The sequence below is a fragment of the Pipistrellus hanaki genome (genome assembly GCF_964339955.1).
Source record: "Pipistrellus hanaki genome assembly, chromosome: 6".
Classification (NCBI taxonomy): Eukaryota; Metazoa; Chordata; class Mammalia; order Chiroptera; family Vespertilionidae; genus Pipistrellus; species Pipistrellus hanaki.
The window spans coordinates 74,410,713-74,435,805 of record NC_140508.1 but is presented as its reverse complement, the minus strand read 5'-3'; the positions used below and the strand labels follow the sequence as shown (position 1 = coordinate 74,435,805).

At 36.9% G+C, this 25,093-nt stretch overlaps 1 protein-coding gene across 3 annotated transcripts in view; it reads left to right on the top strand.

Annotated features, from left to right (window-relative positions):
* Positions 1–25,093, top strand: part of ARK2N (arkadia (RNF111) N-terminal like PKA signaling regulator 2N) — a 63,356-nt gene that overhangs the window by 17,300 nt on the left and 20,963 nt on the right. For all 3 annotated transcript variants that reach the window (XM_084887418.1, XM_084887420.1, XM_084887419.1), the window contains exon 2: positions 4,718–5,498. In XM_084887418.1, the coding sequence (XP_084743544.1) occupies positions 4,787–5,498 (712 nt within the window). In that variant the 5' untranslated portion in view covers positions 4,718–4,786. The remainder of the gene's footprint in view (positions 1–4,717; positions 5,499–25,093) is intronic.

Below are 25,093 nucleotides of genomic sequence, written 5' to 3'. Positions count from 1 at the left end.
AAAATTTTTTTTACAGTTCTGAGTCTATAGGAAGTTATTAAACATTTGAGAATATATCTGGGAAGTAAGTCTTTCTTCTGAATATGCTTTTTTAAAAAAAATAAATATTTTTATTGATTTCAGAGAGGAAGGGAGAGGGAGAAACATTGATGAAAGAACCATTGATCAGCTGCCTCCTGCACACCCCCCACTGAAAATGGAGCCTGCAACCTGGGCATGTGCCCTTGACCTGGGACCCTTCAGTCCACAGGCCAATTCTCTATCCACTGAGCCAAACCAGCTGGGGCTCTTCTGTGCATGCTTTTAATGGATATCTTTATATTTTTTCCCCTGTAAAATAACAAGATAATTCTTACCTACTGTTTTATACAATTAAGCAACTCATTGGTTTTAAAATTTTTTATTTTATTTTAAAGTCTATTAAAGTATTTTCTCTGTTCATTTGATGCTTTTCCCTGGATGAACTGTTATATTCAGCTGTCATTTCTATTTTTATTAGTAATGTCCAAATCTGTATTTTAATTTATTTTAGTAACTATCCAAGGAATGATGTGTTCGATATACACTGAGGGGCAAGCCTGAACCCTTTCACAGTCCAGGACCAAAAGCTCCTTACTGCCTGTCTGTTTGCTTCTTCTTACTGTCGGCTCGCTGCTCCTTAGCACTGCAGTGGAGGTGGGAGAGGCACCTGCCATCACTGCTGCACTCGCCAGCTGTGAACCCGGCTGCTGACTGAGTGGTGCTCCCCTGTGGGAGCACACTGACCACCAGGGGGCAGCTCCTGCATTGAGCATCTACCATCTGGTGGTCTGTGTGCATCATAGTGACTGGTCCGTCTGGTTGTTTTGCCATAACGGTCACTTAGGCTTGTATCACGGCCTGCCTGCACCCTCTCCAATCTGGGACCCCTTGAAGGATATCTTTTTTTTTTTTTTTTTTTTTTTTTTTTTTTTTTTTTTTTTTAATTTATTTATTTATTTATTTATTTTTTACATATTTTCTTGATTTTTTTTTTATTGCCCCCCTCCCTCCCTCCCACACATCCCCTCCCTCCCCATAGTTTTATGTCCATTGGTTGTACTTATATGCATTTATACAAGTCCTTCGGTTGATCTATTATCTCCCCCTGATATCCCTACCCTCCCCACTGTAATTTGACAGTCTGCCTGTTGCTTTACTTTCTCTATATCTGTCTCTTGGTTCATCAGTTTATAAAGATCTTTATCATCCACCGATGTGTGAGGTCATGTGGTGTTTCTCTTTCGTTGATTGGCTTATTTCACTCAGCATGATGCTCTCCAATTCCATCCAGGTTGCTGCAAATGATGAGAATTCTTGAAGGATATCTTATTGCCGGTTTACAGGGATTGGGCCTAAACCAGCAGTCGGACATCCTTCTCCCAATCCAGGACTGCTGGGACCTAACCACTCACCTGCCTGCCTGCCTGATTGCCCCTAACCACTCTGCCTGCCGGCCTGTTTGCCCCCAACTGCCTTCCCTGCCGGCCTACTCACCCCCAACTGCTGACCTGCTCACCCCACCTTTCCTCCCCACTGGCCTGCTCGCCCCCAACTGCTCCCTGCTGCTCTGCTCACTCCAAACTGCCCCTCCCCCTCCGCTGTCCTGATCACCTCCAACTGACCCCCACTGATAGACTGCTCGGCCCCCAACTGGCCCCATGCTGGTGTAATGGCCCCGCCCCCCACCAGCCTGATCACCCATAACTGCCATCCCATCCTGGTCTGATCAAACACAACTGCCCTCCTCTCTTGGCCTCTAACTGCCTCTACCTTGGCCCCGCCACTATGGCTTAGTCCAGAAGGTCTCCTGGAAGGTCTTCCAGTCTAATTAGCATATTACCCTTTTGTTAGTATAGATAGAGGCCTTGTGCACTGGTGGGGGACTGCTGGTTTGCTCTGAAGGGTGTCCCACTGGGATGCCTGGCCAGCCTGGGTGAAGGGCTGAGGGCTGTTTTCAGGCTGGCCATGTCCTCTGCCAACCAAAACTCCCAGCCCCTCCTTTTTTTTTCTTTCCCCCAGCACCTCTTTTTTTTTTTTTTTTAAATATTTTATTGATTTTTTACAGAGAGGAAGGGAGAGAGTTAGAGAGCTAGAAACATCGATGAGAGAGAAACATTGACCAGCTGCCTCACACCCCCTACCGGGGTTGTGCCCCCAACCAAGGTGCATGCCCTTGACCGGAATTGAACCCGGGACCTTTCAGTCCGCAGACGGACCCTCTACCACTGAGCCAAACCAGTTTTGGCTTCAGCACCTCTCTGAGCAGTGGCCAGGGCCAGTATTCTTCATTCTTGGGTGTATTTCATATCTATGAAACATTGATGAGAGAGAAGTACTGATTGGCTGTCCCCTGTACGCTCCTACTGGGGATGAGCCCGCAACCTGGGCATGAGCCCTGACCAGGAATCAAACTGGTGAACTCTTGGTGCATGGAATGACACTCAACTAGCTAAGCCATACTGGCTGCGCAAATATTTTATTTCCTGTTTGTGTTGCCAGTATCCTTCATTTATGACGCTGGTAGTTTGTTGGTTTAACTTTTATTCTCTCTATTGGCTTTCAGAGATATAATATTCCTTTTGTAATAGTTTTGGGAATAGCATTTGTGCTTATTTTCATTTAATTTAAAAATTAGCGATGATACAAATATGCTTATGAAGTAGGCCATACATTGGGTTGTTTTAAATTAATAAAAACATTCATAGACACTATGAACATTTATTTTCATGAACTAATTTAGGAGACTTCCTTCGAATGCCTGTTTTACCGGTAGTTGAGATGAGGGCCATGAAACACAAACAGAAAACCCAGGTATTGCCCACCTGGCGTGGCTTAGTGGTTGAGCATCGACCTAGGAACCAGGAGGTTCAATTTCTGGTCAGGGCATATGCCCAGTTTGTGGGCTTAATCCCCAGTATAGGGTATGCAGGAGGCAACCGATCCATGATTCTCATCATTAATGTTTCTGTCTCTCTCATCCTGCCTCTCAGAAATTAATAAAAATACATTAAAAACAAAAAACCCAGGTATATAGAAAATTTGTGTTCATACTAAGCAAAAAGTAGGCTTGGCATGTTAGATTAATAAAAGTTTTTTTTAAGATATTTTCTTGTTGCTGCCTACCATATATTTTAACTGTCAAGTAAGTGGAGTCAAGTGATGGAGATATGGAGATGTCTTTTTACTGATTAATGAGAGAGAGAGAGAGAGAGAGAGAGAGAGAGAGAGAGAGAGAGAGAGAGAGAGAGAGAGACGCGCGCATTGATTTGTTGTTCCACTTAGTTTTGCATTCATTGGTTGATTCTTGTATGTGTCCTGATTAGGGATGGACTCTGCAACCTTGGCATAAGAGGAAGATACTGTACTCTAAACAACTGAACTACCCGGCCAGGGCTGATGATGTTTCCTTGCACCTGACTAACATACTATCTAGCTTAATATTTTGTCTGTGACCTATGGAACATTATGATAATTGCCTTCTTTAACATCACATATTATAGAGTGAGGTATTTACTTGCTTTGCACATTTTTAGCATTCTTTTAAAAACTGTCAGTTAATAAAGTTTACACTGTATAGGTCCTTACTCTGTGGCTAAAGATTATGTCCTGTTTCTCTATGATTAAATGGAATTGAGGCACACCCAGTGAATAGAATAATAATGTTAGGTTCTAAAGTTAGCATATACCGGTAAGGTGGAAAATGTGTGTAGAGTATTTTCTTTTAAATCCCTTAAGTCTGTGGTTGGCAAACTTTGGCTCTTTGGCCTCTTGAGTGTGGCTCTTCCACAAAATACCATGGCCTGGGCGAGTCTATTTTGAAGAAGCGGCGTTAGAAGAAGTTTAAGTTTTAAAAATTTGGCTCTCAAAAGAAATTTTCAATCATTGTACTATTGATATTTGGCTCTGTTGACTAATGAGTTTGCCGACCACTGCCTTAAGTCATTCTTGGAATAGAGTGCATTAGGTTTTCTCAGTTCACAAAGTAGTTGATCTGTATTTAGTGGCTATTGTTTATTAAATAAAACATGTTTAAACACTAGACAAATTCAGCATGATAGTACTGTGGGAACTAGGGGTACTAAGGAATAGCAGATTCAGGCCTTTCATCTTAAGCTCTCTAGAGCAACTTCTTTGGGAGGAATGGCAGACAGGTCAATGCATATAATTACTTTAGTTGCACATTTGCCAGATGCACCTAGTTGAAGGTGTTTTTTGTTGTTATTTTTAATATAAGGGTACATTGAATTTGACTCTACTGTAACTTCCCTTTTGCCTTCCTTTGATGATTTGAGTGTAAAACTAATAATTTCATTTAACTTGTTTTCTAGATCAGTTTTTAAGCATACTTTTTCATTTATATTAAACCCAAAATGTACATATTAACTATATCATAATTTTGAAAATCTCTTTCTTAAACACGAAATTAAGTTTTAAAGTTGAAAAATCCTTATTTGATTGCTTGCTGTTCATGCAAGTTCAGGAACAGAGGATTAATATTGTGCCATTTTTGGTAGCTGTGTTTGATAGTACTAAGTCTTTTGAATTTTACTGTTGATGAATATATTATATTAAGGCATGTATATTTTAAAAACTTGTATGATGATAAAGTTTTGCTACCCACTTAGAAAGGTAGGCATATTGTGTTAATTAAATAATTTGCCATTTCTGTTTGTTGATTTTGTGTGTTTTTGCCCAGGTTGCTTTCCTGTTGCATCTTTGACATAGTTTCCCTGACCCTGCTCCATGATTAATTCAAAAGTGTGAAATGAAGATGGAGGAGGCAGTGGGAAAAGTCGAAGAACTTGAGTCTGAAGTCCCACCAAAAACATCCAAACAAGAGACAACTAAAGAGGAAGATGGATCTGTAGAACTGGAATCTCAAATTCAGAAAGATGGTGTAGTGGATTCTGCAGTTCTTTCTTCAATGCCTTGCTTGTTGATGGAACTGAGAAGGGACTCTTCTGAGTCTCAGTTAGCATCCACAGAGAGTGACAAGCCGACAACTGGCCGAGTTTATGAGAGTGACTCCTCTAACCACTGCATGCTTTCCCCTTCCTCTAGTGGTCACTTGGCTGATTCAGATACATTGTCTTCTGCAGAAGAGAATGAACCCTCCCAGGCAGAAACAGCTGTAGAAGGAGATCCTTCCGGCGTGTCTGGTGCCACAGTTGGGCGCAAGTCTCGACGGTCCCGATCTGAAAGTGAAACGTCCACTATGGCTGCCAAGAAAAACCGGCAATCCAGTGATAAACAGAATGGCCGAGTCACCAAGGTTAAAGGTCACCGGAGCCAAAAGCAAAAGGAGAGAATCAGGCTACTGAGGCAGAAACGGGAGGCTGCTGCGCGTAAGAAATATAACCTGTTGCAGGACAGTAGTACCAGTGATAGTGACCTGACTTGTGACTCAAGCACGAGCTCATCAGATGATGATGAAGAGGTTTCAGGGAGCAGCAAGACAATCACTGCAGAGATACCAGGTAGAGGATGTTTTTTAAACTGACTGTAGAGCACCTGATGGCATTTCTCAGCTTTCAGGCTCAGTTAAATGAGTGACACTTGAAAAAGTCCAAGAGACCTGCAGCTCTGTGTAAATTTGAAGACTGCAGTGTATTAACAAGACATGGCCAATTTAAGAAAGCCTATTCTGAGGTTTTCAGTGCACTTTAGCACATTAGTTAAAAAAAAAATTTAAATGGTTAATGATAGGGACAAGATTATTTTTAAATAATGGAATTTCTAATGTCTCTTTCTCTGTAACATATTACCTGAACTTTCATCATTGCTTTTTTAGCACTGCTTAGATTTAATACTCACTGCTCAGCATTATTACCAAGTACATTATCCTCAGGAATAGGCACCTTGCTTTATTATATAGCCACTACACTTAAGCTTATGGTGTCTGAAATCACATGTCTTATCGTTCGTTAAAGTTCTCTAATAACGGTTTCTTCTAAAACAGTAGTTTTATGTGCTTTTCCTCATTCAATGCATGATAAGCTAGTTATACCTTGCATATTTTTCTATTCTAAGTTGTCACTCTCATTGAAAAGAATGTTTGTTTTTCCCCCAAAGTTTCCCCCTTCTTCCTAAAAGTTTGCTAGAAATTTGCTTGTTAAGCTCTCGCTGGTGTAAGGATCTTATTTATTACATGTTTGACATCCTGTTTTCTCCATATTATCACATCAGATAGTGTGCACTACAAAGACAGTATTGAGAACTCATCGTGGGAGAAAGATGAGGTTTGAATTGTTAGTAATTGGTGGGTTCTTATTATTAAAGAGTCTTATGATAGGAATTTCTGTAAATTACATGGTACTTAATAGATCACAACAGCATTACTTATTACTACATTAAAGGGGGAAATTTTGGTTTTATGGGTGACTGTTTTTCCTTCTATTTTTCTTAAAGTTTTTTTGTTGTTTTGTTCTTACACATGAAGACAACATATTGCTGATATACAAAGAATATTTGAAGAAAAAATATTGGTTAATTAAACCAATAGCTAACCAAATTTATATAGACTCAATAACAAGAATGATTGGTTTTAAAGCTTTACAATTTATAATAAAAAACACATTCATATGTTATGTTAAGAGTTTTGTAGTCATTAGAAATGCTTACTGTTTTAATATCTATTGAATTCCTATGGTAGTTTTTTCCCTAAAATTAATGGGGAAAGGGATTTAATTGAAGCTCATCAATTGAATACATGAGCGAAGCAGACTTTGGAGTTCTGAGGCTGATTCTAATATAGGTATATTTCAGTTTTGCATTTAATAATTTTAAAGCTTTTAATACCTATAAAATTGTTTGATCAAGCATTCTTATGTTCTGTACTAATCTGTTAACCAGGTAGAAGAAGTTGGTGAAAAAATTATCTTTGAAAATAGATACTATTGTAGAGGTAGCAAGGTAGCATGAGAAATGTTTTCATGGGCGCTCTCCCTGTTTGGCTTATAAGTTAGGTGTGCTTTGTTCATATTTTCCAAATCTCTTTGACTACCTTGACCAGTGTTTAAAACTAAAACACAATTGGTTTGTTTCTTGTCTATTCTGAATTGTATACTAACTAAAACCTCAATGTAAATTAACTGGATCTATAATTTAGTTTCTGTTGTTCACACCATTTAGTAAGTTTGTGGTTTTTGAAAATATGCAGAGTTTTCTAAGATAATCATGGAGAATCCAATGTTAAGTAAGGTGCAGGGTCGTTGTATATGACTGCCTGTGCTGTGCCTTGCAGTTTCAGGAGGTACTGTTCAAACAAGATATGTATGAATGGTATTCCTAGAATTAAGCAAAGCAGCAAAGTTAGAACAGCCTAAGTTTAAATATTAAGTTGACATTTAAACTGTCCATATTGTTATCCCAGAAAAGACATTGTGCATTTTTGACATAGTAATTTGTACTTCAGGTTTCTGAGTCACATAATTGGAGAAGGGGGTACACTCAAATTTATAGCAAGGGCAGTTGAAAAGTTATATAAATTGTAAAGATGGGATAAATTGTGAGCTGACTTGAGTGCAACAACATGGACATTCAGGTGAACCTTAAATTGGATGTGCCTATCAGTATCTCTTGGATGTTGAAATTTGAATTCAGCTGTTTACACAGAATGGAAACAGAGAGGAAAAGTAAAAACTGAGATTCTTGCTGTAATATTCTATCAGGGTAATAATTCAGAAAATGCTTCATTTAGAAGCTTTTGTTTGGCAGCAGCTTAAACGTTGAAGGACTTATGCTAAATGTTCTCTTACACCAAATAATTTAACAATGTGTTTTTTTATAAGAGTGAAAATAAGTAATGACTAGGCTTATATAGTGCATGATAATGCTTAATTGAGTTTGGTATTTGGGTAACAGGTGTTTATGAAAACTTTTTTAGTTCATAGTTAACTAGCGGGCAGCTTAGTGTGCGTGTATATTAGATAATTCCCTTTGAAACTTTTGAAAATATATTACTGTTTTAGAACTCCTTTTGGAGGTATCATACCAAGACAATTTTGGCAGTTCTTTCATTTGGGGGCTTTGAAAATGAGCAAAAATAGAGTATTTTGTAGTGCATATTAATATAAAAATACTATGTGATGGTCTTAAGTGTTTAGGGCTGTTATCAAATGTCTCATTTATTTTTATAGATTACCTTTTAAATATATATATTTATTGATTTTAGAGAGGAAGGGAGAGGGAAAAAGAGATAAAAATATCAGTGATGAGAGAGAATCATTGACTGGCTACCTCTTGCATACCCCCTGCTGGGGATCGAGTCCACAAACCCTGGCATGTGCCCTTGACCAGAATCAAACCCAGGCCCCTTCAGTCTATAGGCCAGTGCTCTATCCACTGAACAGAACCGTCCAGGGCTATTGGATTATCATCTTATACTATTAATCACCTGGCAGTTTTTTGAGTAGAACATTTTCTCTCGGGATAGGGGTGAGTTCCTCTCTGAAAGTCACTTTAACTTGTGCCTAGATCTGAAAGTCTACTCTTACAGGAAATTTTGACTTGAGTGAATATGAATAATGGATATCAGACTTCATTCAGTTCAAGAAATTCTCTGAATAGACTAACTTATATGCATCAGTGTACATGGCAGTGGGGAAAAGTTTTTTCAATACTTGTTTTTCCATAACTCTTATTTACCCTAGAGTAAAACCATAGGGTTGCTTCACATTGTCTTGACTAAAATGACCTGCTTTTTTGTGTACAACTGTCTGAGATCACCTAAATTGAGGAAAATTGTCTGAGATCACCTGAATTCTCATCTTTGGCCAGGTTAGAACAACTTAGTCCCATTGAAGCCAAGATCTCACCACCCATTATTCACCATACACATCTGTGCACTGAAATGCATCATGATAAGGTATCATCTTACCTCACAGTTTTTCTGAGGTGGAGACTTATGCTTGATCAGTTAACTCTTGGAAATTTAGAAATGAAATGTTTGAAGTAGTAAATCCTTTGTAGAAATATTTGAAAGTAGAAAATTGTGAAGTAGAGTAAAATCACTCAAACCCTGCTTTTGTTAACATTGAGTATGTTGCTTTTCATAATATATAACAAAAAATTTAAAAAAATTATCGTATTGTGTATACATACTTCTCTTTTCCTTTCCTCTTAATTGCATTTTGAGCATTTAACCAAAACATAATATTCTCTCTAAAAAAAATTAGCTAACTAAGAGAGCTTCCCTAACGATGGTTCTTTGGGCTGTTTTTAGTTTTTACTCTTATTTAGAAGGGTATGAGCACATTAAGGCTCTGACATGTACCGTCAAACTGCTTTTTAAGAATATTTTAAGTTTATTCCATCTAGGAGCTTGAGTATTTGTTGCTTACATTCTTGCTATTGTTTTTTAAAAGTTGCTGATTTGATGGAAGAATTGTATCTTAGTGTTAATTTGTACAATATTTCTTTGATCACTAGTGAAATTGAAAAATCATATTTGGCCCATTTGTATTCTTTTGGTAAATAGTCTATTCATGTTCTTTGCACATTTTCCTGCTGCCGCATTTGTTTTTTTTTATGATTTGTGAGGGTTCTTCGCGTATTAAAAATTGTATTACTTGGAAAAAAATTAATTTTAATTTAAGCAGTGGGGACTCACATTAAAGGACCACAAACCCATTATGGGAATACCATGACCTTTCCCCTAGATTGAATACGAAGTGCTGAAAGTCCCATATCCTCACTTTAAGTCTTTTATAATCTGTTTGTATTTTAGTAGCTATTAAGGAGACACACTAAATACATTGGTAACAAAACACTGAGACAGTAATCTGATGATAAATTCCTATTTTCAATTTAGTAAATGCAGATGAGGCAGGTAAAATCCATGCAGTTTTTAATCTGGCTCTATATTAGAATCACTTGGGGAGCTTTTAAAACTTAGGATGCCCAGACCCCATTCCAGACCAGTTAAATAATAACCTCTGGATCTGACCCAGATATCAGCATTCTCCCCTTCCCCCCAGCTTTTTGGTGATAAAAATTGACATATATATATGATATATATGATATATATGATATATATGATATATAATATATATGTATATTATGATATACATATTATTTATAAAGCATTGTGTAAGTTTAAGGTGTACAACATTGAATATTTGATAAATGTTTCTATTGTTAAATGATTACCACAGCCAGGTCAGTTAACACATCTATCAGTTCACATAGTTATGATTTGTGTGTTTGTATATTGAGAACTTTAAGGTCTGCTCTCATAGCTACTTTCAAATATACAATACAGTAAGTATTGTTAATTATAGTTACCATGCTGTACATTGCATTTCTAGAACTTACTGTCTTATAACTGGGAAGTTAATATCCTTTGATCATCTTTATTCTCCCTCCCCCAACCACCAACTGCTCTATCTTTATGAGTTCAGTTTTAAATTCCACATAGAAGAGAAATTAATACAGTATTTGTCTTTTTCTGTCTGACTTATTTCACTTGGCATAAAGGCATCTGCATTTTTAAAGTTCCACCAGTGATGACAGTCTGCAGTTGTGGCTGAGAACTCAGTTGAGCCAGTCATATTTTAAGTCAGAGCTAAACATCAATTGTGAAACTGGTAATTCTGTCATGGCTAATGGGTATCAAATTCTGAACATTGGAGTCTGGTTTTTAAAAAATCTTACTAGTTATAAAAACCACAGCATAGTTCTATATTAGTTAACAAGCATAAATCCTTTTACTTCATTTGAGTGATAATTTTAAAAGCATGCATTCTTTAAAAGTGGTTTTCTCTATTCTACAATGTCTGGATAATGTTACCTTAAATTTAGAAGCTATCCTTTGGCAATTTCTAATGTTAAAGCACCAAAGTATTCAGTGTGCTTTTTCTAACTTATTTTCTAAAGTGAGTACCTATATTACCTTTGTATATGCTAAAGCATTAGTTTTATTTTCCATATAATGCTTTTTCCTCAAAGTAGGATGTGTCTTAGTGTCAATAAAAGAATAAATGTGTATTTAAGGTGAGAATATGGTTCCTGGTTTTGTTTTTTTAATAGATTTTATTTTTTAGAGCAGTTTTAGGTTTACAGCAAAATTGAGCAGATGGGACAAAGATTTCACATATACTTCCTGTCTCCACTCATGCACAGCCTCACCCCTGATTAACATCCATCACCAAAGTGGTACATTTGTTGCAATCAGTGAATCTACATTGGTACATCATTGTCACTCAGAGTCCATAGTTTACATTAGGTTCACTCTTGGTGTTGTAAGCACTATGAGTTTTGAACAATGTATAATTGATCCCTGTTTTTAAGATTTGGAATTATTTTGCTTATCAATATTTATTGTTGGTAGTCATTTTTATGAGGCTGCATTGAATCCAGCATGAGTATTTTCAGAACATTTTCTGAATTCAACTTTTAAATACCATTTTTTGTTGAAAAATAAGCAATGCCAGAATCCGTAACAGATTCAAATAGCTATCTGATTTTCTGTCCTGTACAATTACCCAGCATTGAAAAGGGGAATAAACTGCTTAAAGAAAGTTTAATATTCTTTAAATTCCACTTTCAATAAGCTAACTATACTACCCTCTGGTGAAAGGTAAGTCCTTCTTAAGGAAGTTTATGTATAGAAAAGATTTTTTTTAAACATGAAAAAGGGGCTAGACTAATGAGGGGAAAAGGAATAAAATGAAGTTTTTGGGAAGGTTGGCAACAGACTTGATGAGTTGTTTTTTTTTTTTTTTTTCTAGGTAGAATGGGGTTAAAAATTTGTCTCATAGCCTTTTAGGCATTGAAAGAGGTGGCATAATGGATTAAGCGGTTCTCATTGTCTAAGAGAAACAGTTAATACTGAGAATTGATGTTTTTCTCTTGCATCTTCACAAAAAGTCACTGAGATAAATTGAACCACATTTCCAGAAATATCTGTGGTTAATTAAAATAGAGCATTTCATAGAACTATTCTTTAGAAGACTATGGTACAAGTAGATGATATAAGACCAAGATTGATTGATTCCATCATTTATTTATTCAGTAAATATTTGAGCACCTCCTATGCAGTAGTGAATGTAAAGTCCCTGCCCTCATGGAACTTAAATTTTTTTTGAGGAAACAAACAATAAATGAGTTATCATGCTATCAGGTAGGAATATATACTATCATATCCTCCTATATAATAAAGGCTAATATGCATTGACCAAACAGCGGAATGACCAATCGCTATGACTCCCACTGACCACCAAAGGGCAGATGCTCAATGTAGGAGCCTGCCCCCTGGTGGTCACTGCACTTCCCCCATGGGAGCTCTGTTCAGCCAGAAGCCTGGCTCACAGCTGGCAATTGCAGCAGCAGGAGCCTCTCCTGCCTCTGCAGCAGTGCTAAGGAGCAGCGAGCCTGGCTTCTGGCTTAGCGGAGCTCCCACAGAGGGAGCACCAGTGGTGGCAGGAGTGCCTATAACCCCTTGGGGGATATCCAATTGCTGGCTTATACCCGCTCCCCACAGGCAGACATCCCATAAGTGGTCCCGGACTGCGAGAGGATGCAGGCTGGGCTGAGGGATCACCCCTTCCCCCAGTGAGCGAATGACATGCACTGGGCCTCTCATTAGTAATAAAGCCAGAGAGAAGAGATAAAGATGGACTAAGAAAGATTGCAAAGGCCACTTTAGATAGTGTAGTCAAGAGATCTGAGAAGATGAAAATTTTTAATAGCTCCCTGAAGAAATGAAGAGTTCAGTATAATTAGGTGTGTTTTTTTAAGAGACCCAAATCAAAGATGACCTGGCCTAGTTAGTTCAAGATAAAAAACAGTATATGTAGAGGAACATATCCTAAACTGAAATCCTATGAAACTACTGTTCTGCCTACACTATGTGTACATTGGGAAGTGCTGGGTCAGGTTTCTTTCTTTTTTCTTCATATATTTTTATTGATTACAGAGAGAAAGGGAGAGGGGGAGAGAGAAAAATCAGTGATTAGAGATAATCATTGATTGGCTGCCTCCTGCACACCCCACACTGGGGATTGAGCCCGCAACCCAGCCTTGTGCCTTGACTGAGAATTGAACATGACCTCCTGGTTCATAGGTCAACACTCAAACCCTGAGCCGCACTGGCTGGGTGAAACAGGTTTCTTTACTGCAAGACAAACCAGCCATTAATGTGCTCTCCAGAGGGGGAGATGATTTCTAGCATATCCCAAACTTAACCACAAGACTATTTTTTTGAGACAAACTTTGTAACACATTGCAAAAATTAGAGTTTGTAAAAACTGACTCAGAAATATACATGGGTTGTGTATTATTTTTTACGTGGTATTCCATAATGAATTAAAAAATATATATATATATATATATATATATATACACTTCTATTTATTTCAGAGAGGAAGAGAGAGGGAGAGATAGAAACATCAATGATGAGAGAGAATCATTGATTGAGCTGCCTCCTGCACGTCCCCCACTGGGGATCGAGCCTGCAAGCCCGGCATGTGCCCTTGACCGGAATCAACTCAGGACCCTTCTATCCCCAGCCCGATGCTCTATCCACTGAGCAAAACCGGCCAGGGCTCCATAAAGAACTTTTAAAACCTAAAAGGAACATTTGATAAAACTCACATCTGAGAATTATTGTATATTGATTTATTAGGGGTCAGCTGCCAAAATGACTTTTAGAATTTTAAAGTCAAAGCAATAAAATATTCAAGGATACAGTGGTTCTCAACCAAAGTTGTGCTTTTAAGTCACATGAGGCGCTTAAAGCAAAACAACAAATCTACAATGTCTTGGAGCCCCTCTAGGTTTGGTATTTGTTAAACACCCCTAGTTATTATCTGTTTATTAGCAAAGGGTTGGAAATCAGTTACAGATTAACAGTTGTATAGTTATCGAATGTGTTCCCAACTAGATACATTGAAGCAATGAAGAATGGTAGTGCTATGTTGATACTTTATTTTTCTTGGAATTACTTTTGTTTGGTTAATTTAAGTGCTGCTTAGCAATGCTCTTTATAGCTGTTCTTAGAAATGCTTATGCTATTTTCCTGAATAAGCACGTCTTAATAAAAATGCAATTTTATGAATTAATGATGTTTTATCAAATGGCCTCAATGTCTTTAAAACTGACATCAGTCATGCTTGGGGCTCTGAAGGAGTGCTCAGGGAAATTCCAGGATTGCTTGACACGGATGCTGTGTGTTAGGAACCGTATAGGCAGTGTCCTAGAAGAGGCCATGAGCTGTTTTTCCAAGATGCAGAGGCAGACAGAGGAGAAGTTCCATGTGTGGATGGAAAAGTTAACTCATCTTGACACTGACAAAGAGAACAAGCCACTACTGGAATCCAGGGAGCTGAAAAATGCAGCTAGTTGGCCAGAGCATTACCCTGTCAGGTGCTTACATGCAGGTGCCTGGTTCCCAAGAACTGCCACAGCAGCCCTTTAATTCTTACGTGACTGCCCAAATGTTGGCAGTATATTCCCAAAGACTGGTAACAGTGTTTCAGTTAACTTTGCTGAAAATGGGGATATTTCAGAACATCCCTTGATCTATCACAAAATTAATTGTGTTAACTACGTTTTTTGGATTATGTAAGAAAGAATAAGCTTTTGCCCATTGTAAGTTTCGTTTGATGATGTTTTAAAAGTTATAGTAAACCATTTCTTTTTTAAAAATTAGATGTTCAAAACACAGTAGTCTTGACAAATTTTAGCTTGAGTTACATGTGGTTGGAACATAGAACCATATTTATACAATAATAGCAATGATCTTTATTTTATGCCTTTTCATGCCCAAAATATAAATAAATAAAATGGGGAATCTTAGTGAATCCAAATAGGTAAGTATTTAATTTCTTTTAGCATTTATTTCCTACAAACACAGCTCTCTTGCTTCTGATTCCAATGGGGGGAATCACGTAATTAATTTCATACCAGAGCTTATGAATGGATATACTAAGAGGCCTGGGACACGAAATTTGTGTGTGCCGGGGGGGACGGGGGGGGGGGGGTGTGCGGCAGCGGTGTGAAGGCGGGTGTCCCCTTAGCCCAGCCTGCACCCTCTCCAATCTGGGACCCCTCAGGGGATGTCCAACTGCCAGATCTTGCCTAATCCGGCAGTCGGACATCCCTCTCACAATCTGGGACCATTGGCTCCTAACTGCTCACTTGCATGCCTGCTTGATCGTCCTGTCCCGTGTGTAACAGCCCCCCCCCCCGCCCCCAACAGCCTGCTGTTTGCGCCTCACACAGCCTGTTTGGTTGCGATGGACTCTGAAGGCTTTTATTATTATAGATGAGCATTTTTGTGTCATTCTTCCAGATACTACTTAATGAACTAGTTTGATCCTAGTCTTTAATGAATTATAATATTAAATTGCATTTGTATGTAAGAAGAATGAATTAATTTTTGACCAAATATATACCCTGTACCTATTATGCAAGATACTATAAGGGAAGTAGATTTAGGCTGGTGTTTGGTGTCATGCATGAGAAAAACAGTATTATTCACTGGTACATAGATGCATTTTTATCTTGATCTTTAAAGTTCAGAGCCTTAGTCAGTAGCCTGGCAGACATCATCCAGGGAGGGTTCCAGACAATTTCTGTATTGGAAAGAATATTGTGAGAAACAGCTAAATTAGGATGAAATTTTTCAATAAGAATACATAATTTTGCTAAACTAACACTAATTGTTTTTTTAAAAACTGCTTTCTACTGAATTATAACAAAATTTTATTAGTCTTTCCCTTCAGATTTATAACAGTCATTTCTCATTATGAAAAAGTTATTTTAAAATTTAATGAAGTTGCAACATTGGAAAAATGTAATTTTATGTTTTATAAGCAAAAGAATAGGTAGTTATATTTGGAGTTTCATATATAAACAGTCAAGACCTTTATTTTAATAATTTATCTGTAACTTTACTCATATGTCACCATTTTTTTTATTCAGTTCTATTTCCAAATATTTGCAACTTGTAAACTGTAATAGACATTATTTTTCTTTTTCTAATTTTGACTGAAAAATAACTGTCATTTGGTGTTTCCTTTTTAGAACTTAGTGTTTGAGAATTGGGAGTTAACTCTGGCAAAGGCTTGCTAATGTGCTCAGTTCTCATTTAAGAATATGTATGAATTGATGAAAAAGACTAGTCATTGTATAATGACTGTCTGATTTTCTTTATGCAAAATTTGACAAATAGGGGTAAGGTTTGAACACCAATGCAACTTATGATAAGTTTCCTAATATTTGTACTAAGTCCTTGCAGAATGTTAGTATGAATTTTCAACAAATATATAATTTATTATAACCAATAGGTTTTTTTCCCCTCTGAAATGATAGTACAAGATTTATAAACTACATCAGCTAATTTTTTAAAGTTGTTTTATATTATTGGGAAGAGCATATTGGTTTTGTATGACTGACCAGATTTTAACTAATTTCATAACCTTTACTTGAAGTTGAGATGTTTTCAGGGATGTTTGTTCTGTCTTCAAGTTTTTCTGGTGTCACAGATTTTTTAGATATGGGATTTTAGACAAAAGAAAATATTAATTTTAGCATGTTAACATGACTACTTTTCTATGCATGTATAAACTGCTTCAGGCATTTAACAGGTTTCTTTTTTGTTTTATGATTTAATAGTTGACGTGTTAAGCATTTTCTACAATGCTTTTTATTTTTAAAATAGAAAATATGAGTTCATATTTTAAGACTAACATATAGACAGATTATTCCTAGTATTGACTTGATATGCTCTAATTTTTGTTAGTAGATAATTATTTTTGTGTGTGTCATTAAGAGAAAAATGAGCCCTAGCTGGTTTGGCCAGTGGATAGAGCGTCAGCCTGTGGACTGAAGGGTCCTGGATTTGATTCCAGTCAAGGGCACACGTCCAGGTTGTGGGCTTGATCCCCACTGGGGCATGTGCAGGAGGCAGCGAATCAATGATTTTCATCATGGATGTTTCTACTTTTCTCCTCTCCCTTCCTCTCTGAAATCAATAAAAATACATTTTAAAAAGGAGAAAAATAAAAAAGTTTACAGCAGAAAATTACAAAGGTTATATTTTATTTTATTGAGGTAAAATTTATATACACTTTGTATTCAAGGTGAACAACCTATGATTCAATGTTTGTATGTAGTTAACATCTGTCAAAACACATACATAGTTAGCCGAAACCGGTTTGGCTCAGTGGTGGAGCGCCGGCCTGCAGACTGAAGGGTCCCAGGTTCGATTCCGGTCAAGGGCATGTACATTCATTGGTTGTGGGCACATCCCCATTGGGGGGTGTGCAAGAGGCAGCTGGTCGATGTTTATCTCTCATTGACATTTCTAGCTCTCTATCTCTCTCCCTTCCTCTCTGTAAAAAAATCAATAAAATATATATTAAAAAAAACACAAAAAAAACAGTTAAATTATTTTGTGTGATGAGAACTCTTTAAGATTTACTTTTTCAGCAACATTCAAATATACAGTACAGCATTATTAACTATAGTCACCAAACTGTATATTATATCCTCATGACTTATTTATTACTGGAAGCTTATAATTTTTTTACTCTATCCATATACCCTATTCCATCTATTGTATATACCCTTGCCCCTCCCCCTGCGTCTGGCAACTACCTATCTATGAGCTTGGTTTTGATTTTAATTTCTTTTTTAGATTCCACATAGAGTAAAATCTTGATATAATGGACTAATTTGGGCTTGGGGAGGAGGGGTGTTTGTTAATCTGTTAAAGCCAAAATTTTGTTATATAATCTGTTATATAATAAAGTAGGTTTTCCGAATGCATAGTTAAAAAATTGACAAGTTTACTTGCTTTTATTTATGAAGACACATTTGTGTAAATTATGTATGTATGCAAAGTTTAATTTCACAAAAAATTTCCATGTGTATTATAATAATTTTAAATTTATACTGAATAGGTCTAATAAATATGTGCATTCACTAGTCACCAAAAGTAAACAAATGCACATGGTTGGGGCATGGCTTAGCGCATGTCACAATATTGGCAGGCATCTGTTAAAACTGCTGCAGAAAGTCACCCCATGGAACAACCCTAAGAGTAATGGTGTGATCACCTGGTAATCATTTGCCTAACATTGTTTACGGGAGCTGACTCTTGGATTTAAATATTTAGACTATAGTTGTAGATATGTATTATTTATGTTAGCAAAATTATTGCAGTGTTTTTTCCCAATATGGCCTATTTGCTAAAATTTGTTAAAAATAAGTGAATTAATAACAAAAAGATAACCTGTTAATATAATTGTGAGCAAATCTTGGTTAAAAGCATAAAAAAATTAATAGGGTGTTAATTTTCACATTTAAATCCAAAGTCCATTGAATTGAGGTCTATAAAATCCAGGTTTTACTGTGTAAATGAGATCATAAGGTGTTTGTCTTTGTCTGTATTAGCATATTGCCCTCAGGGTTCATCCATGTTGTTGCAAATGGCAAGAATTCACTCTTGTTTATGGCTGAATGATATTTCATGACACACATATATATATATATATATATATATATATATATATGAAACATTACATTTCATTTATTCAGGGTCACTTTTGTTATTTCCTTGTCTTGGCTATCCTATATAATAAAAGGCTAATATGCAAGTTGACCGAAAGGCAGAATGACCGGTTGCTATGACATGCACTGACCATCAGGGGCAGACGCTCAATGCAGGAGCTTTCCCCTGGTTGTCAGTGCACTCCCCCTGTGGGAGCTCCACTCAGCCAGAAGCTGGGCTCAAGGCTGGTGAGCACAGTGGCAGTGGCAGGAGCCTCCCCCACCTCTGCAGCAGTGTTCAGTATGTCTGACTGACAGCTTAGACCTACTCCCTGCGGGCTCCCAAGACTGCAAGAGGGTGGCAGGCCAGCTAAGGGCCTCCAGCCCCCCAGATGCAAGAATGTTGTGCACCAGGCCTCTAGTTATAAATAATGCAGTGAACATGGGTTGCATATGTCTTCCAGTGAGTGTGTGCATTTTCTTTGGATCTGTACCAGAAGTGGAATTGCTGGATCATATGGTAATTCTGGCTTTTTTTGTTATCTGCGTGTGTGTGTGTGTGTGTGTGTGTGTGTGTGTGTGTTTTGTTATTGTTGCTAATTCTCACAGGACATTTTTCATTGATTTTTAGAGAGAGCGGAAAGAGAGAAGATACATAGAGAGAGACACATTGATGTGAGAGAAACAAGGTTATTCCCACACCCTGACTAGGGCCTGGATCAAGCCTGTAAATGCTCTATTCACTGAGCCAAACCAGCTAGGGACAGTAGTTCTGGTTTTAATTTTTTGAGGAAGCTTTATACTTTTTTCCATAGTGGCTCCACCAGTTTACATTCCCACCAACAATACACAAGGGTTGAAACAAAGGTTTAAATAATTGATATTCAAGGTAGGGATAACATTTTGAATATTTAGGACGTGTTGAATGTTAATAATTTTGAATAAAGATTTTGTGGAAAGAAGTTTTTGTAAAAAGAATTAGAATACCAGAATACATTGATTTAATTCATAGAATATATGACAAAAAAAGTTAATTTTAAAGTACAATTTGATATATGGTGGTTTGGAAAATTTAACCATAAGAATAATATAGCAGAAGCATGTGTATAAATTTTATCTTGATTTTTAGTTTCTTAGGGCCTTGACGTGTTCTTGGATATTCTTTTGAAAACAAGGTTTTTATGAGTTGTGCTTTAAAATGATTATACCTTTTCCAGATTGCACAATTTGAAAATTCCTCTTTCAAAAAAAATTGTTTCTGTATTGTAGACATTTAAATAAGCATCAAGTATTTGAAGTAGTTTTAATACTATTTTTTTTTTTAACATGACTGCTTTTGAGGATTATTGAATTCTCTTTCACTTAGGCAAAGTCTTTGTTCTTAAGATTATAAGTATTTATTAATACTAAGCAGTGGGAATTACTTTTGCCTTGTGTGGTGGCATTTTTATGTAGGTGGTGTTTTAGAAGTGCCTAGCGGTCTTCCCTTAATTTCCCTTGAATTCCCTTAAATTTCCTGGAACTTTAAGCAGAATAAGGAGTATATCCTCTTTGAACTCTTTTGTAGTCTTATGCAGGGTTAATGCTAGAAAGAATATTTGGAAAATAAAATTTAGTCTGCTTTGTGTAGTAGTTAAAAATCTGGATGAATCTTTAGTAGGATACATCAGACATTTGGATGTGATTAAAAACATGCCTAATTTTTATGTTTTTCATGTATGTAGATGTAGATGTGAATATTTTAGTTTTGTACTCTATAAATCTGAATCCTCAAAACAGCAGATCTGTCCCTAGCATGTGATCTGACTGGGTATTGAACCTGACTGGGTAGTGACTTCTTGGTTCATGGGTCAGTGCTCAGCCACTGAGCCACAGTGGCCAAGTTTGAGTTGATCTTTTCATATTATATTAAAGTACAACAGCACAGAATAAAAATACATCCTAATAAAATGAAGGAATAATAATCTAGGACAAAATGTATTCTTTGGCAACAAAGTCTGAAAGATGTTGACCTCTTCCAATGCCGTTTTCTTGTGTGTATTTTTTTTAAGAATGCTATTTTATTTATAGATATATTAATATTATAAGTATTAAATATTATATATATATTTCAAAGAGGAAGGGAGAGGGAGACGAAAACATCAATGATAAGAGAGAGTCATTGATCAGCTGCCTCCTGCACACACCTTACCGGGGATTGAGCCTGCAACCTGGGCACAGGCTGATGCTTTATCCACTGAGCCAAACCGGCTAGGGCTTTCTTTTGTTTTTATAAGTTCTCTTGATTATCAGGAAAAATTACCTTATCTTTTTTTAAAAATATATTTTTATTGATTTCAGAGAGGAAGGGAGAGGGAGAGAGAGATTAAAACATCAATGAGAGAGAGAATCATTGATCTGCTTTCTGCATGCCCCCTACTGAGAATTAAATCCACAATCCAGGCATATGTCCTTATCAGAATCAAACTCAGGACCCTTCAGTCCACAGACTGATGTTCTATTCACTAAGCCAAACCGGCTAGAGTCTGAGTTATCTTTTGAATAACCTCTTGATTTGGTTTTCCTACATATGTCATTAATGGTAAAGGGTTAAATTTAAATTGTTTTTCTTTCTTATGATTAACTTTTTAAAAAATATATATTTTATTGATTTTTTACAGAAAGGAAGCGTGAGGTATAGAGAGTTAGAAACATTGATGAGAAAGAATCATGGATCAGCTGCCTCTTGCACACCCCCTACTGGAGATGTGCCTGCAACCAAGGTACATGCCCTTGACCAGAATCGAACCTGGGACCTTTTAGTCCACAGGCCGATGCTCTATCCACTGAGCCAAACTGATTTCGGCTGAAATATTTGCATTTATTTTTTCTTTGATTCTTCCAAAATTAACTCTTCAGAATGACCTGTCATTTACCAGAATGATATAAGGACAGACATAATCCTTAAAATTTTATATTCTGCCTTGGAAATTTTGTATCTAAATTTTTAGTAATTGATGTGAGTATAATGGGAAATGTACAAAACAGACATTGATTGTTTTTTTTTGGGGGGGAAAAAACAAAAAAAACCCAAACGACTTAATTTCCAAATAAAATTTCAGTGCACATTGCTCTATTTCATTTCCATTTAGCCCTATGTTCTTGACATTTTTATTTTTACTAAAATCACTTTATGATTGTTATTGTGAAGAAAATATACACAGTGCAGTTTTTTTGTATTTAAAACTATATTTTCTACGGAAGTGCTTTTCCATACAGATTTTTGTTTCTTCTGGTTGATAAATTATTCATCTTTTCTAAGAGATACTCTAAAAATAACAGCTTTGTATTGTTTCAAATTGTTCTATGTATATTTTATTTTTTGATTGATAGTGAAAATACAGCATAAATATTCTCATTTTTCTCATCTGAAAATACAAATTTTCATGTTGGTGAATATTTTGGTGTGTAATGAAAAAGCTGTTTTTTCTTGGATAAGTTTTCCTAAAATGCAGATTCCCTTCTGCAACTCTTGAGGTTCTTCTGCTGAGAACTCCTCTTTCAGATGTAACCTTTTTTTAAAGTGCATTTAAACAAAATATATATTTTTATTGATTTCAGAGAGGAAGGGAGAAAGAGAAAGAGATAGGAACATCAATGATGAGAGAGAATCATTGATTGGCTGCCTCCTGCACACCCCCCACTGGGGATGAGCCTACAACCCAGGCATATGCCCTTGACTGAAATCGAACCTGGGACTATTCAGTCCATAGGCTGATGCTCTATTCACTGAGCCAAACCAGCTAGGGCCAGTTGTAACTTTTAAAAATCTCAGTAGATGGATTGAGGCTGAGTGTGATTTCTACCTCCTTCCCCTTCTCTTGATGTTGTAGTAGAGAATGGTACTGTGCGCAGGCCCTTTTGTGACTGGGTGCAGAGCCTATATGGTGTCCTTTAGCAGTAACAAGATAGATCTTTCCTCTCCCAGTGAGGGGTTTTGTGAGGTTGACTGTAGTTGGGAGGAGAGAAAGAATTTTCTTTGGGCTTCATTGTATGTTACTGTAGCCATAGAAATGGAAGTCGAAGAGGGAAGCTATGTATTGGTTCATTATCCCACCTTTTCTTGGGCCTAATTTTCAAGTACCTCAGGGATACTATAGTAAGTCCTGTTTCCTAGAACTAATTAGACTTCATACTGGGAGACTGACAACACTCATGTTAGTGCAAGGGCTATGTAGGCAAGGATGATGCTAAATATTAAATAATCCAAATTAAGTTGTAGTTGGTTTTGAAATACTTTTATATGAATACATCCAAGCTGACATTTCACTTGAAACAAGTAAAAATAGAAAAGTCACATTTGTGATGATCCCATTAATTTCAGCAAAGCATTTTTTTAACAAGTTGGTTTAATCCTATATAATAAAAGCCTAATATGCAAATTGACTGAACGGTGGAACGACTAGTCGCTATGACGTGCCCTGATCACGAGAGGGCAGATGCTCAACACAGGAGCTTCCCACAGGCTCCAGGCCAGCCAAGGTGGGTTCCAACGGAGGCCCCCCTCTCCCCCCCCCCCCAGTCACCCCACAGAGGGAGGCAACTAGCAGTAGTGGTGGGATGATTGGGGGGGTGATGCTGAGGGAGGCAACTGGTGGTGGCAGTGGGGGACCAGGTCAACGAGTTGGTGGCACCAGACCAGCCACAGTGGGTGTCAACCAGGAGTTCCCAACCGCCCCACCGATCACCCTACAGATTGGCTCTGATCTCCAGCCAGGCCTAGGGACCCTACCCGTGCACTAATTTCGTGCATTGGGCCTCTAGTCTATAAGACACTAGCCCATGCGGTACAGTTCTCAAAGCTTTCTAGCTTGAATGCCTTGGATAGCAGAGTTTACATGCAAAGATAAGCAAATAATGAAATAGAGTAAGTGCTAATTATAATGGAAAGGTTGGGCGACAGACCAAATTTGAACTCCTATTTTGAACTCATAACGCTTTCTGTGTTATATCTTCTTTAACCCTCACCATAACCCTGTGAAGAAACTGAGTCATATAGCTAGGAAGTAGTAGGCAGGACTTCAACTTACGTGTTCGCTGCCAAAAGTCTGGTTGTACTTCTATGCTGCTCCCATTCTCATCTTGTATATTCCTCGTTCCCTTGACAAGGAGAACTGTAATCTCTTCTGTTTCCACCTCGCTAGGATTCAAATTTCTCACCTGTAAAATGAGTGGTAAATTATGTAATTACCTTGTATAGTTTTAAATTTGTGCTTTTGATTGTTAAATTTGAAAAGGGGGAAGGGTTGTAGGGGATAAATATAATAAAGGATAATAGGTTTTATTTTGCTTTGTTTTTGTGATTCAAATTGTTTTCATGAGATTAAGAAGAGAACATATTTGAAAGAAAACTAATTCATAAAATTAAATATTTGATGATAATAGTAAAGGAGGTTTAAGGTCATAAAAGGGTAAATCTCACTGTGTTAGGAATGTGTGATGACACAGATACATCTGCATTTTGGCTTTTGGAAAGTTAGAACCTATTTATAGGCTAGGAGGTCAGCAAGAGGGTTCAAACCTATTTCTAGCATAAAATGGATGAGTTGATGTTTTTAAATAAAACAAGTAGCCAGTGGATTGCTCAGCCTTTAATTTTTCTTACCTTGTAATTGTTAACGAGCAGCAGAATTTCAAACTATCAGTAGTAAGAAAAATAGGACTTGGATTAACCACAGACCAAATAATTTTTAACTGATGGTGTTAAATTTACTCTTATAGAGAGATGCTTTTAATGATTGTAGAAAAACTAGTGAGTTCATTATTGTAAATTTTTGTTTTCAGGTTGTGACAGAGTTAGCGGATAGGAGAATGTGGAGTCTGAATAACATGGAATGTACTTACATTAATGATAACTTGAAATCGGAAATGTTTCCATGTTGAAGGACTATTTTGATGTTTCTGAAAGTCAAAATTTTAGTAGCAGTGCTGTTGTTTTAATAGCATAGAGCAGTAATCAAGTGAGAGGAAGGACAGTATCTCCATGTTTATTTCATCCTGTAATGAATTGATAAGCATCATATTGGAAGTATAGATCACTGCTTCTGATACTAGGCTGAGTTTTCCTAGCTTCTCGGTGCTTTGATTTGTTCCTCTTTTAAAAGGCAAATGATTTCCCTATAGGATCTTTCCAGTTTCTTAATTCTGTGCAGCCAGAGTCATTTTTAAAAAGATTATTATAAACTGTCACCATCAATTAACTGATATTTATTTAGTGCTTTAATGTCCAAACCCTGCTGCTAAGTGCATCAAACATCTCTTAGTTAATCTTGATTTGCTATTGATAAGTGTAAGATGACCTTGGAACACAGGATTCTTAATTGTGGTTTTCTGTTGAAAGACAAAGTCTCAAAGGCAACTATTCCTTTACTTTTTTTGAAGTTTGTATAGTATTGACTTGTCATCATTTGAATATCCTGGAAATGAGAAAAATGACAGTGATAATCATCTGTTTTAACTGTTAAGTGCAATTAAAATATGAAAACATTACTGTCTTTGTTTGTGATGAATACTAAATTTAAGCTAAGCTATAAGGTGT